A 15,020-nucleotide genomic window follows, 5' to 3' on the forward strand; every position below is an offset into this window, starting at 1 on the left:
ATGATGTTAACACCTAGAACCTCACTCCTATTTTTGAGTAAATATAACCAAGTCATGCAAGAATAATCATCAACAAAAATTATAAAATACTGAAAACCTCATCTCAACTCAACTCTAATAGGTCCTCAAACATCACAATGAACAAGTTCAAAAGCAAAAAAAACTATGTTTATCAACTTTAGAAGGAAAAGAAGTACGATGGTGTTTGTCAAACTCACAGGACTCGTACTTGGAATCAATAGACGGAATGGGAGCTAAACTTTTGAGAGCGGAAGAAGATGGGTGACCTAGACGACAATACCACTAATTATCCAGATAGTATAGGTTATCACTCTTATGTCCTCCACCAATTATCCTCTTCGTGTGTAGGTCTTGAATAATACAATATGATAGATAAAAAGATACAAAACAATTGTGAGCTTTTGTTAGCTGCTTATGCAACATTAAACTAACAGGAAATTTAGGTGGAAAGAGAATATTATTAAGAGTAATATTTGTGTCTAACAACACCTCTTCCCGTAATTGAAAAATAGGTACCATTGGCTAGATGAACAGGGGATAAAGATGAGGAAACAAAAGAGGAAGAGAAAACAAACTTGTTACCAGTAATATAAGCAAACACACTGGAATCCAGCATCCAAGATTTATCACGAGATACAACTAACGCACCTGGAGAGGATAAGGCAGCAGTGGTAGAGGGAATGCTAGAAGAAGAGCGAAGCAATTTCTCATAATCAGTACAAGAAACAAAGACTATATCATCATGACTGCCACTGTCTAGTGATGAAGTCGATAGTTCGGTAGATGCATTATTAGGCCAGTCAAGCTTATCAAACTTTGCCCAACACTTCTCGGAAGCATGGTTGGAACGGTCACAAGTACTCCTGGTGGTATCAGTTTCATGACCATGACCGCGACTATTACGACCAAAAGACCAAAAGAACCCACAACAGCGAGCAGCCATAGTCGAAGTGTCGGAAGATGAGGAAAAATTGGTGTTATGACGACCCATGGTTACATGAAGATCCCGAGGCAGAAAAGGATGTCGGCACAAAAATCGATAGCACAGGTGTTGGTGTCGAAATCGGCAGAAAAGGATGTTGGTGTTGAAATTGACAGAAAAAGGACGTCGGCGCCGAAATCAGCAGCAACAATAGGAGACCGCAGCAACAACAGGGGGTGGCAGAAAAATTAGGGCAGAGAAGGAAAACTTGTCTCTGATACCATGTAAAAGAGAAAGAGACAATATATTTCTCATCACAATAATCCGCTTACACTTAGGTATTTATATACATAAGGAGGGAAAGAGGATCCTATAATTATGGTATGTCTATCAATTATTAATTACAATCAATCACAATCTCTATAATCAAGTTAATCTAAATCAATCATAATCCCTACAATTAAGGGAATCTTCCGAAGTATTTAACAATCAATATATATATATATACCCTAGAAAACTTCAAAGTATGACCCTTGAGTATTCCTAAATTGGATTATCAAGCTTTTGATTGAAAATTCCACAGAGAATTATGTTCAATTGGGCTGAATTTGTTTTTTCTTCTAAGCTTTAAGAAATCAATGCTTCAACAGGAAAGCCTTTACTCGTGATAAAAAGGCCATTCGAACCAAGTTTCTTTTGGTATCTTGATTCAAGTTTAGTATTGTTATGTTAGGAGTTTCAATGCCTAGTTGGAATGATGCAGTGTATCGAGATGATTAATATTGATCTAATTAATAGTTTAATTTATTAAATTAATAATTTTATATATTAAACTAATCTTTATATAATTAATATCAATATAACCTTCAAAAATCAATATTGCTAGAGGATAAAAATTAACATATTAATATTAACTACCTTACATGATATATTAATTTATATAGAGATAATACCTATAATATATCACTTAATTGTATGGATAACTTCATAAGTGTTAAACTGACCAATCACCCATTCTTCATTCATGACTGTGATCTCTTATTCCAGACTAGCAATATGGTTTTGACTAAGATTTAAAATTTTGAGTCGTACCGTAGTTTCGGTCTTTAACTTGAATGATAGTTTTAGTATTGTATTGTGTCATGTTGATACAATTTCGGTACTTATTTATATATATATATATATATATATATATATATATATATATATAATTATATATAAGTATATATATCATGAACAATGTTCTAGCAAATCATGCATGAATTGTTTTCGCATCAATTCCTCCAAGTTTTCAGTTTTTAAAATACGAAATAAAAGCTTTTCTATCGTCCTTTGTTTTAAAATCAATCTTAATTGCTCTTAAAAAGTTTTACTATCTTAGGAAATTTATTAGAAGTTATGCAAGGGAAAGTTAGATTTACACTTTAAAATGTAGGGGTAACTTATTGATATTTCACTATCTAGTCAGAAAATCCTACATACAGATTTCAATGAAACAATGACATAACTATACTGGATAGTTTAAGAATAAAACCTAAGTTTACATAAAAAAATAATTTTCCATTCTGTTTAAGAATCACAGTTTTGTGATCTAATATGATACATAGCTATATAGAACACTATATTAGTATATATTTTTTTGAAATCATATTATTGTTTTACAATCCATGGTATAAGATTCAATTAATTTAATTACGTTTGAATCAGATTTTATTGAAAGGAAAGGAAGTTTTAGTTCACTATTGTGGAAGAGATGATTGTTATATTAGGTTTATAATGTGGCATACTGTGAGTGACAATAGTGGAATTAGCGATCCTTGAGCTTGTGTAGATCTCAAACTTTGGCAAGGTTCAGAGACCCAGGGAGTCAATGAGTTCCATAAACTCTCTCTCTTTCTCCTTGTGAATTTTCTATCCATTTTGTCTCTCAATTTATCAAATTCCAATTGATTCCAACCATTTTCTAGTGTTAATTGTAACCTTTTAAGATGCCCAACTTCTTGAGAGAGATTGGAACAACTCTTGTTGATATTAATTTAGTGATCCAATCGCTATGACCATTTCTCATGGACAGTGTTTACTAAGTCTAGATTCCTTGTGAGTTTCATTCCATGTATGTATCAAATGCTGACAAATTGTATACTTTGAATGCAACATTTTCCATTTTGACAAATTGATATGGAACTTTAATGCATGTCAATCAAAATGAGAGAAAGTCCTGAAGAGATGTGAGATGCCTTCAGTTTTTGCAAATGTTTATTTTCTCATGTTCAGCATTGTCACTTTTTGTCCCTTATACTGGTTAAGGAATTTAGTTATACTTCTGAATAACATTATATGCTTACTATTTTAGACAAATTCAATTGAGAAAGGAGTATTTGAATGCGAAAGCTCAACCGTACACTGTAGTGATAATAGTTGGGGCTAGTTATTTTGGAATTTTTTTAACTTGAATATCTATCTGTTTTCAGGTGTCTAATCAATTAAACCGACTATATTCAAAATTTCTTAAGCGAAATCCTGGTTATGACGGAAAGGTAGGTGGTGAAGTTTTTCATTAAATGAGTGTAATCATACTTATGTTGATCCGTGCTCTGTTTGGGGAAGCCTCAAAACTAATGCAAAAGTTGTGCAGGTTTCTTTATATGGTCACTCATTAGGAAGTGTACTTTCTTATGATATCCTTTGTCATCAAGAGGGTTCTTCTGCACTGTATTCTATGGATTCTGTACTTGTGAAAAGCGTAGGTGTCCCTATAAAAGAGTCTAAGGTTGATGCTTCTTATCAGCCCTCTGAACCTAATGTTTCCATGAGATATGAGAATAACAGCACCAAAACAAGATCCGCTTCAGATCCATATAACACTGTTAATTATAGCACTCAAGATCTTTCTGTCAGTGAAGATAACATTCATGCTAAAGACCTGCAAGAGGTGTTTTCAGACAATGATGGTATTATGGATCCTGAAGAGGAATTTGATGATCTGGATCAACTATATTTCAAGGGTATGTGACTACATTTTTTCTCAAAAGATCTGATTAAATGGTGAAAACTCTTCTGCTGACTTTTTGTATGTGAAGGTGGGGAAAGTTCTACCACGGTTCTAACACCTAGTGTGGATTCAGATGATGCTGCAGTCAGAGATGTTAGGTCTCAAACCGAAGACAAAGCTGATAAGGACAAAATAATCATTCTCCTTGAGGAAGAGGTTTATGTTCTGTTGATATTATGAACTTAATGAAATAGCACCTTTCATCATGTCTTCTAGCTGAGTATAAATCCATGCCTGAATTATATTATTTTCTTATTTCTTTTGGGTAGTGATTCAATTTCCAAAAATATATTTAACAGGTGAAGTCCCTTAGAATGAAAATTGCAGGATTTGAAAAGATTCATCAGTCAGCAACTTACTTTAAGACCAACCCAAGGAATCCTGCAAGCAATGAAATTTGTCATGCCAAAGGTAAGCCCAACTTTTAGTTTTCTTGTTAATGCTCAGAATAGTCATGACATTCTTCATCTTTTTTTCTTTTTTTTTTATTGTTTTATTTTCTGTGAACGATGGGCAGGAAAATTAGTTGAATCTATTAGTCTATCATCTGGAACATTGTCCAAGGAGGAAAATGTTAAAACAAAGAGTTATACACCTCTTATCAAATATACCAAGCTTGATTTTAAGGTAAAATTGTGTGCTTTTTTATCTTTCATATACCATAACTGTTCTGATGGATATGGATTTTTGGTTCTCTACATGATTTTGTATTGCATTTGTACATCCATTTGAATTGTTTATTTTTGTCTTAACTTACTAATACATATATATTTATATTAGTCTTTTCTTATCAGGTTGATACATTTTTTGCTGTTGGATCACCTCTTGGTGTTTTCCTTGCCCTACGAAATGTCCGCATAGGAGTAGGTATGCAAAATGCATGCTTCTCATGCTAGTTATTGTTTCATGCTATATTGAGAAGCCACCTCAAACTTAGTGGTGGGTGAAGTATCAATAACATTTCTTTGCATTATAGTTCTTTAAACCAAGGATCGAGTTCTCAGCCAAAAGTTTATGTTGCCCATTTGTACTTTTTGTCAGTTTTCTGTTTTTTTCCTCGTAGAGAAGGCTTGTTTCCTTGATTATGCTGCCAACTTGCTCAAGTGATTGTTTCAATATTTGAACCTCTTGTATGCTGATGATCATGATTTTAAATTGTTCTTTACTCCAACTTTGATAAGTTGATGTAAGAATTCTGGCAATGAGATAGTTTTCAGCCAAAAGCTTATGTTGTGCATTTATACTTTTCTGTTTTTTTTTTTTTTTTTGCTTACAGGGAAAGCTTGTTTTCTTCATTATGCTGGTGTGAACCTTTTTCTTTTGTATGCTGATGATCATCATTGTACATTGTTCTGTACTTCAAATTTGATAAGTAGATGTAAGAATTCTGGCAATAGGAGAGAGCCATTCATGGAGTTTTGGTTAGTAAAAATTCTAGGGAAAACTCTCTCCTTTCATAGCATGCGGTCATGGAGTTTGGTTAGAAAAGATTCTAGTGAAAACTCTCTCCTTTCATAACATGCAGTTAAGAATTCTGGAAATAGGACAAAGCTAGTCTTGGGTTTTGGTTATGAACGATTCTTGTAAAAGTTCTCTCCTTGCATAGTATGCAGTTATTATTGTTTGCCTTCTGTTAGACTGCCTAAATTTTTGTCATTGATACACATGGGCTTTATGGGGATCAACAGATATAAGATGGAAATTAATCTGCTTTTTTATTAGTACACCAGCTTTACAACTGAGGTTTTTTGTTAGATAAAATTAATGAAAATTTAACAAATTGGGATATATTTTGTAGTGTTTTGTAGGCACGCGGATGGCCCGGCTAGAGGAGAGGGGTGAATAATCTTCGTAGTTCTTATTCTTATTTTGATCTACAAGAAATATTATCACAAAAAAATATAAACAAAACTCAAAGAAATAAGAAAGAAAACCACAGCACCAAGATTTAACAGGTTCACAACCTCCATGAATTGCTACGTCCATGGCCTAGGTCCTCAAACGACCACTAAACTTTTCTCCTTAGTAGAGGTGGAAAAACCTCTTACAAGCACTCTTCTTACAATGAATAGAAATTAAGTACACAAGAAACAAAATGAGAAAACACTCATGTACAGTTCTAGTACGAGTACACAAATATTTGAGGTAGTCACATGTCTTCTCCAAGTTGACATTGCCCATGTTTATAGCCTTTTAGCTTCCAACTTTGATTTTGCCCTCGAAACAACCTTTTCTGTCAAGTAGTTGACTGTTAGGACCTGATCAATCGATTGATGACTTGTTGAGTCAACCTGACTTTATTTTATAGTAGTCACGTTAAATTAACTTTTTTAACAATAAACTTAATGTTACCATTGGGATCACCAATCCTCTAGCAGTCTACTGACCAATTGATTGTTGGTCAGGTCAAATATAAATAACATTTTGATGTTTTTGTTTGGTCCTAAGTCGACTCCTATTGACCAGTCGACTGATATTTTGACTGTGACAACTTTTAAAGTTGAGTTTCTCCTAAATGTGAATCTACCATCGCCCACGTGCACAAGTTCTCTCACTCTCATCTCACACAATCTTCCAAGCCTCTTTGGTGTATCTTTGGCAATGCTCCTCATCCGTAGTCCCTTGGATGCCCATGTCATCCTTCTCCGATCTTCCTAGACCTTGAGCTATTCAGTCACCATACCCTGGTTGCTACAAGTCTCCATGTATATCAACATCAAGTTCTATATGACTTCACACATATATTAGATCAAGATACCTAACTTAAACTTTTTACCTAAACTATCAAAACTGTGATGAATCCTAATCACAAGGGCATCATTGCACCAACAAGTTTCCGTTGTTGAAAAGGAAATAAATTGGAGCATAACTTGATCCCAATTAAATTTTAAACTTATTGTTTGGTAAAGTTGTTGAGTTATTTGGTAATTTAGGATTGTCACCTTTTCTCTTTTGTAATTAATTAGAGGGATAATTTATCAATTATGTGAGGCGCATTTACCAATTTGGTCATTTATTTCATAGTTTCCATTAGGGTTATTGTTAGTATTAACCCTAAGAGTCAATTATAAGATGATTAGGCTTATTGGGTTAATGGATATGGATTGGCTTATTGGGTTAAAGGTTAATTCAATATACTAAATCCAACCCATTAAGATTAATGAATATTAATAGAGATTAATTTATCATTAATCAAAAGAAGACACAAGAGACACAAACCTTTGGTATGCCTTGGATGAGTACAAAAGGCTTTTGGAATTCTTTTCATGAGATGAAATTTGATTCTTCTTCTTCTTCCTCTTGATCCTCTCTTGGCCGAACCTCCTAGAGTGGCTAGCACCACGAAGGTGGTTTTTCTCTGAATCGTGAGTTCGTGAGACGAACGGAAGAGCGTGTTTGTGTGGATACCGTAGAGGCACGAACACTTGATCGTGCTGAAATCTGCATCCAAAGACAAATTGCTGTCGAGACTGCTTTGGGCACGCAACAAAGGTAACGATTTTATGTGATAGAGTAGTAAAAATGTAATATACAGTATTCGTAAGGATCTCTGGAGGGATCCTTTTTCTGAATGTGATTATTTTTCTCATAATATCCCTACAGTCATGTCTATAAAAGAAGTGAAGAGTCCATGTATAGATGCTGATTCGAGTAGATAGGAAGGTATGGAGGAGTAAATGAATCATGAAGAGAACTCTAATTGACATCATTACAAGAGATATGGGAAGTATTATTAATATGGCTTTATATAACATCTTGATCCGTGTATCCCATCCCAAATACGTGGATCTTGCTTTTCATATTGAGTACAACCAGACAAAAAAGATCAGGATGAAAATACATAGCCAACCTTAAATATTCATGATCTTACTTTTTGTTCTTTATACATTCTTATTTTACATTGTAGTTAATGGATAATCCGTAAGAATTAAGAATTGCTTTTTTAAGGGCTCAGAAGTTGTGTAAAAGGGCTCATTGCATTGGCTTAAATTGTGGTGGTGTTTTTCCACTCAATGGATTTTTCAGTTTTTGTTCTCTGTACTGCATGAGGTCCAACTACCTAGAAAGGGTACTCTTCATGCAGTTGCTTTGTGCATATTTTATTTGCAAAGCATCTTTAACTTGATTAGGTCTGCAGGTCAGAATGTCACTGCCTTAATTGGCTTGCTTGCATGTCCTATACTATCATGGACTTTGTCATCGAGGCATTTTAATTTTGAGTATGTGTGATCTGCTACATGGACTTTTATCCTTCAACTCTAACTTTATGCATGACTATAAAAAAAAAAGGGCAGTTCCACGAAGCTCCAGCCAATGTAGGATTCCGTGGAAAGGGTCTATTATACGCAGTCTTACCCTACTTTGCAAGATATTGTTTCTAAGACTCGAACTCGTAACCTTTAGGTCACACGGCAGCAACTTTACTGTTGCACCAAGGCTCCCTTTCTTATGCATGACTATATTATTAGTGAAATTTAGATCTCTTGAACCACTTCTAAACATTGTTAAGTAGAGTTTTGTTTAGTCCCCTCCACTCTTTACACCTACAACTCCAATTGATTTTAGTTGTTGTCTTAGTACAGAATCTATTGATCATCTATCAACTTCCTTTCAGCTTGTGTTACCTCATGGAACTTTGCTTCCCTTGTTATTTCTACATGTGAAATCTTCAATCAGATATCACTGCATCATTTGCTCGTGGTGGATTAACAGTTAACAAAAGCTAGCTTTATTCCCTTTAGGCAGGGGACACGACTATTGGAAGGACGAAACAATAATTGAAGAAATTCCTGCCTGCAGACAAATGTTGAACATTTTTCATCCTTTTGATCCTGTAGCATACAGGTTTGTCCAATACTTCTTGGTCTTTCTTCAGATGATTCTTCTGTGTATTGATTGGATAATGTTGCATTGAATGTGTATTTCGATTAGCTAATTACAACCATGTAATATTGTACCTATTGCCTCCTATTTGTTCTAAAATATGATCATCTATTTTGAAGTGAGAAATATTTGATGAATCTAGACTGGACTTTCATACAGAGTAGAACCATTGATCTGCAAGGAGTACATTTGCAAGCGTCCTGTTATTATTCCTTATCATAGGGGTGGGAAACGGTTGCATACTGGGTTTCAGGCAAGATATGCTTGATAACTTTTGACAAGGTCTAAGTATTTTGGTGTGTTGTAGTAATCTCTCTCCGTTGTCTTATTTTCTTGATTCTCTTGTAGGAGTTCACAGAAGAAATAGCTTCGCATTCTAGAACTTTGAAGAGTCAAATAAATTCTCTGACGGTATTAACACATATTTATTCCTTTTAACTTCATTATTTGGCAAGTACCATATATGTTTAATATCAAACAACTTTAAGGTAGCTTAGTGAGACAATTTTTCTTTTCATAGGTTAACATAGCCAGCATGTTTCAACCACAGAACAAGGATAACAATGAAGGTAAATGTGGATATGATTTTGGAAATATTTTTGAGATGCTTTTGACTTGTAGAGTTTGCTGAAAAGGCTTTAACTAATAATTCATACATTGTAGGCACCTTAGACGCATTCAAAGAAAAAGAGAGATCATACGGTTCCTTCATGATTGAAAAACTAACTGGCAATGAAGATGGTCGAGTTGATCATGCTCTCCAAGTACGGGAAAACTGATCTTATTTTCACTTTATGTTTGTAGGCATGAATAATTTTGCATATGAATCTCGTATTAAATAATGGGACTATATTCATTACATGGCTTTCCAAGCAAGAAGAGGATCCATATTTTTCCATTAAATTGCAAGCCAACTATTATTTTATCTTGCACCATACTTGTTAATCTGCGCTTTATGATTTTTCAAACCCAAGTAGAACCATTCATATCACTCAACTTATAGGCTTTGATGGAAACCTAAACACTAGGACAAATCAGAAATTGGGTTGAACAGCTCACAATTCCATTGGACATAAGGTGTATTTTTAATTATTGTGTAACTAGATGGATCATAAATTGATAATACTGAAAGAAGAGACTGGTTTAAAAATATGTTCTAGAACCTTGCTTCACCAAATTGACTTAAACTTCTCAAGATTTATAAACAAAGTTAGTATAGTAAAGTTAAGTTGATTCCCCTGCAACTCTCACTCGATGGGGAAAGAATGCCTCCCTCAAAAAGAAATGCTAGCTTAAAACAAGTAAGGTCTAAAGTATTATTATGTATCGAATTTTACTCTACACTGAACAATAAATTTTTGGCACCATGCTATGTCAACATGACATCCTTTGGCACATTTCAAAGCTTGTTGTGATTAACTCAAATTTGTTTGAATCACCTTCCATTTAACTTGTTTGCCTTTTAAAGTTTAATGAAATTAACATTTTAGAGCAACAATTTGTAAAAATATAACAAATGCCAACAAATGATTATATTTTATTAGTACAAAATAACTCTCATGCATTAAATGAGATTCATGCAGTATCTTAATGAGATAAAACTCAAGATCATGTTTTAAAATCTCATACCATGTCAGGCAACATGGTCAAAAGGTAATGTTCTGATAGATTAACAAAACTCGATACTAGTAATCTATATTTTATGTTGTTGTGTCAATCATCTCTGAGTATTGTGTCATTCTCACATTTGGCGCTCCTTTGTATGCTACAATATGTGTCAAGATGAATTGAAATAATATTTGTTATTTTTTAGGTTTTGTTCATATAAGACAGTGTTTGATTATATTTCAGTTATGTCATTAAGCATTTAAATTGCAATTTGGATGAGTATAGAATATTGATGCATCTCAATTTCTTCAACTTTGGTATTACCTTTCTTCTTTATTATTGTTGGTGCTCTAGTTAGTAACTTCCCTTCTTTTCCTCCCCTATTTTTTAGTGCTTGTCTCCTCGCTATGATCAATAAACTAAATTAAACGATGAACCGACAGAAGTGAAGCTTCCTGTTTGAATTGATGCTATCAAGATGGAAGCACGACGATGTTTATAGGATCACATAGGCCTGGGTAGGGGAGGATTTGAATAAATGACATTTGCTTCTTGCAAAACACTACTCAATTCAATTGTTGATCTAATGTACACATGTATGAACAATTAAGGTGTCAAATGCGCAATACAAAATAAATATACAATTAAACACAATAGTAATACAAGATATAATGTGGTTGGAGATTTACTCTACAGCTATGACTTTTGTCGTGCATGGTGTGTCACCGCTAATAGAATCCACTTTTCATCCTTAAAATGAGGTAATAGATAAAAGTTTCACAAACTGAAGATAAATCCTCATTGAAGATGAAACCTCTTGGGCATAAGAGTTCAACGTAAAAGAATGAGATTTTCACACAAGATAAAATCTCATGAGGATGAAACCTCGATCAAAAAAATATATTCTAAACACGGGTGGAACCTTAACAAAATGGCATTTCAGCAAGCTAAAAAAATTCGACCCAGTGCTAGATATCCTCTAGCGATGGCACTTTTGATCTTCTTCCTCTCTAAATAATATAAGAATTAAGTCTAGATGGAAAGCCTCGCCTCTCACTAAAGTAGATGAAAATCTAACCCACAAGTGACAAGAATGTTACTGAAGGAGCTTCAAACAAGGATGAAACCTTGATTTAACCTTTCAAAGCTCTCTTTACACTTCAAGAATGATAGAGGAGTAATAAATATATTTTTATGCAACTTTTAATGTCAAAAGAATCACCAAAAACACTTTTAAATTTATCATTGACGGTAATTTCTATTCTTAGGTTGGTTTAATAAAACCCTTAGTGCCTAACTCTTAGAAATCCAGCCTTCGCAAGCTAATAAATACTTTTGGTCAATCTGGCAAAATCCTAGTCATTTCATCCAACTTAGGTCTACCTACTAAAACTTGTAAGTAATCTTACATTGATACTGCCCGTCTAAGTCTTCTTAGGTAAAACAACCCTTAGTGTACTAGAAATTATAGGTTGACCTACCTACAATCAAGGTCACATAAGCACTTAGATAAAACTCCTTAGACAATACTTCATGCCTAGAAACTAAATTGTATCTTTACCTTCACTTTTACTCGAACAAATCCAAAATACATCAATGATCAACACAAGAGACCTTGGGTCCAATCTCCAAGCTCCATCCTCAAGGTTGAAGCTCCAAACGGCTCCATGATCTATGTTAACCCCATCATCCACACTCAAGCTTATCACCTCAATCCCCTAAATCACATGAGTAATCCTACACACTTAAGGAAATTATAAATACAAACTTCTAACTTAAAGCGCTTTGCCAAAACATAAAAACACTATGGCACTGTTAGACCTCACCACAAGGAAGGAATAATGTCCCAACAATATTTACCCATGCTGACATAGTCAGCAGCTAGAATGATACAGTTTGGTCATCCCATCCCAAATCTATTAGCATCTGAAACCATAATTTCAACTTCCACTGGATCTGTTTCTCTTAAAGACTTAAAAGTAAACTGAAAAAACATTATAAACAATGGATATAAGGGACTAATGGAAATGTAGACTTTCCTATACTATTCCTTCACCTGGATCGATAGCACAGAGACCTTGCATTCGAACTTCCATTTTGATGCTAGAGAAGGGAACTAATCTGGAAAGAGATTGAGATAGGAAGGCAGAACAATTACTCACTAGAAATTGTTGACATTCAGGACAAGGACACTCTGCCATAGGGAGGAAAAGCATTATGAAAGACATTGAGCATGTGAACGTTTAGCATAAGATTTGTGCTTAAGAATCACATGTAAAAGATAGGGAGGATTTATCTGTTCAGTATAGTTACAAAGATTGTTGAGCCTGAGATGGCACTTAGTTTATCTATCTTCTACTTTCTGTGTTCTAGACTCGTGGCTTGTTTCTGTCATAGTAGCCAGTATTCATTTGACAAGGGATCTGTTCATTAATTGCTAAAAGGATTAACTGTTGACGATCTTAAGACCATTACACCTCAGACAATAAAAGCATGTTAAAATTTGTCTTTCTGAAGAAGTCTTCATGTGAAAAATTTAGATTTACTCAAAATAACTCTATATGCTACTATAGTAAACAATTGCACTTTCTACAACTGATTTGGATGATGGCGTAAAAAGTTGAGGCTCTCTCGCCTTTCTCTCTCACACGCAAACATTAGCATTTTTCTTATTTTTCACTCATAATGCATTCAAGTGTGATTATCTTTTTGTGTAATATCTTTGTTGCCTTGATTATTTTTCTTATTTTTATCTTTCTTTTGAAAATATTTTCCTTTAGCAACATTGTTTCAAAAAGTCTCCATCTGAGCCACTTATAAGATTGAATAAGCTTATGCAGTGTGGGACCCTTATGACATTTGCTTATGAGCGTAGGTATCATGCTGGCTAAATCATTCCCTAGTTCATTAAAGTCTAAACAATGTTGAACCCTTGAAGGTAATATTGATTAAATTAAACCAACAGGAGCAAGTTTTATGTATTGCCACTAAATAGGTAATATTTTTCTATAAATTGCAGAGGTTGGTTAACATGCATTCTTACATCTGATATGTTGTGTGATTTGTGTGATATGTATTGCTTAGATGAATGTACATAATATTTACTAGAAATGCTAAATTAAATGATTAATTTAATTTTTATGTAATAGATGTAAACTTTTATTGAAATGATTGCTTAGGTTAATAAAGTTGATGATATATTATATGTAAACTCATATATAGACATGTGATGTTATACATTATTGTCATTATAATAACCATTTTTAAAACATGTACTCGATATGCACTTGCACATGTGTCCTCATTTTTCATTAGCGTTATGCAATGGTTTGACAGTAATCCGCCTATATGCTTGTTTTAAAACCTTGAATAACCATGCTTCTATGCTTGCAAAACCTTTTTACAAATATTTCTACCTTAGCAATAACTACTCTTCTAGGTTCTGCAGAGCCTTCTCAAGTGATTAATCCAATGTGTTTATCAAAAGCTAAGATTATTGGTGGTTGCACCTTCTTGATTTTGTAGGATATAACATTTCGGCATCCATACCTATCAGTTATGAAGTCACACACGTAAGGACTAATGATGCTCGTACCTCTCAATTGAATGATTCTTTTTGTTCAATGGTTTTAATGCAGTCTGCTTCTTTCAGTAATTACTGGCGTGATAAGGACACTGCTCTTTTTATTTTAAATCATTTATATCGTGATATTCCTGAAGAGCCTTATACAAGTAGTGGAGAGACAACTAATCTAAGTGGTCCGAGCAGTCAAAGAGTGCCAACAAAATTGTTCTACGAGCGAGATATCATTGCTGAGGAGACCCCATTGACATTTTCTGACAGATATTCTATCAAGGAATTCTCAAGGGAAGTGAAGAATGTTTCCAGATAGTTCTTTGGCCTTTATCTATCAGTAAAATGAGTGAGTAAAGTTTACTTATTTTTTGGTTTCTCGAAATGTAGCATGAACTTGTGTTTTGCTGATCTGATTTTTTGAATTTTAGAGATAATATGGAAGTAAGTGTGGGTACAATTTAATTGGTTATGTGTTGACGCACATATTCAAACCTCCGACATTCTTGGGTTCTATTATTTTAAATTAAATAATTATTACATAATCTATAAAACTGTAATCCACCTTGTACAAGACATTTCTCAGTATAGCTATGGAGTGATATATTTAGTAAAGTTTTGGTTTACAAGATGGAAGCAGGGATCACAGATTTCCCAAACTGTTAAACTGAAATCAAGCAGAAGAACACATGGTTATATCTTATGTTATTCTTGTGTTCTATTTGCGGTTGGGTTGATGGTCTGCCATACAAGTGTGTTCTCGCATGTTTTTTGTTTTTCTGGTTCATGTAAGATGAGAAAAATGGTGCAAGGCCCTCTGACAAAAAGCAGCCTTTTCTATGGACTAGTGCAACTTATGATTGCGAGATGCTACTGGATTAACCTATCAGGCTGAATTTTTTACATTTGAGTTTTCTATTCCTTGTCATATTTTGTGAAAATTTGAAAGTATTTTATTG

The 15,020-nt window shown here is 33.9% G+C and overlaps 1 protein-coding gene across 3 annotated transcripts in view; it reads left to right on the forward strand.

Moving 5' to 3' along the window:
• Positions 1-14,562, forward strand: part of LOC122009204 (phospholipase SGR2-like) — a 38,879-nt gene extending 24,317 nt beyond the window's left edge. The window contains exons 11-23 of one of the 3 annotated variants that reach the window (XM_042565273.1): positions 3,415-3,480; positions 3,579-3,948; positions 4,069-4,151; positions 4,295-4,406; positions 4,513-4,622; positions 4,790-4,862; positions 8,738-8,840; positions 9,039-9,132; positions 9,228-9,290; positions 9,400-9,448; positions 9,543-9,643; positions 14,013-14,059; positions 14,140-14,562. In XM_042565273.1, coding sequence (XP_042421207.1) covers positions 3,415-3,480; positions 3,579-3,948; positions 4,069-4,151; positions 4,295-4,406; positions 4,513-4,622; positions 4,790-4,862; positions 8,738-8,840; positions 9,039-9,132; positions 9,228-9,290; positions 9,400-9,448; positions 9,543-9,643; positions 14,013-14,059; positions 14,140-14,380 — 1,512 coding nt within the window. In that variant the 3' untranslated portion in view covers positions 14,381-14,562. Of the gene's footprint in view, positions 1-3,414; positions 3,481-3,578; positions 3,949-4,023; positions 4,152-4,294; positions 4,407-4,512; positions 4,623-4,789; positions 4,863-8,737; positions 8,841-9,038; positions 9,133-9,227; positions 9,291-9,399; positions 9,449-9,542; positions 9,644-13,926; positions 14,060-14,139 lie in introns of those variants that run through there. The other 2 variants (XM_042565272.1, XM_042565274.1) reach the window with 2 other exon arrangements.
• The last annotated feature ends 458 nt before the right edge of the window (positions 14,563-15,020 follow it).

This window comes from Zingiber officinale, chromosome 8A, assembly GCF_018446385.1.
Source record: "Zingiber officinale cultivar Zhangliang chromosome 8A, Zo_v1.1, whole genome shotgun sequence".
Taxonomy (NCBI): domain Eukaryota; kingdom Viridiplantae; phylum Streptophyta; class Magnoliopsida; order Zingiberales; family Zingiberaceae; genus Zingiber; species Zingiber officinale.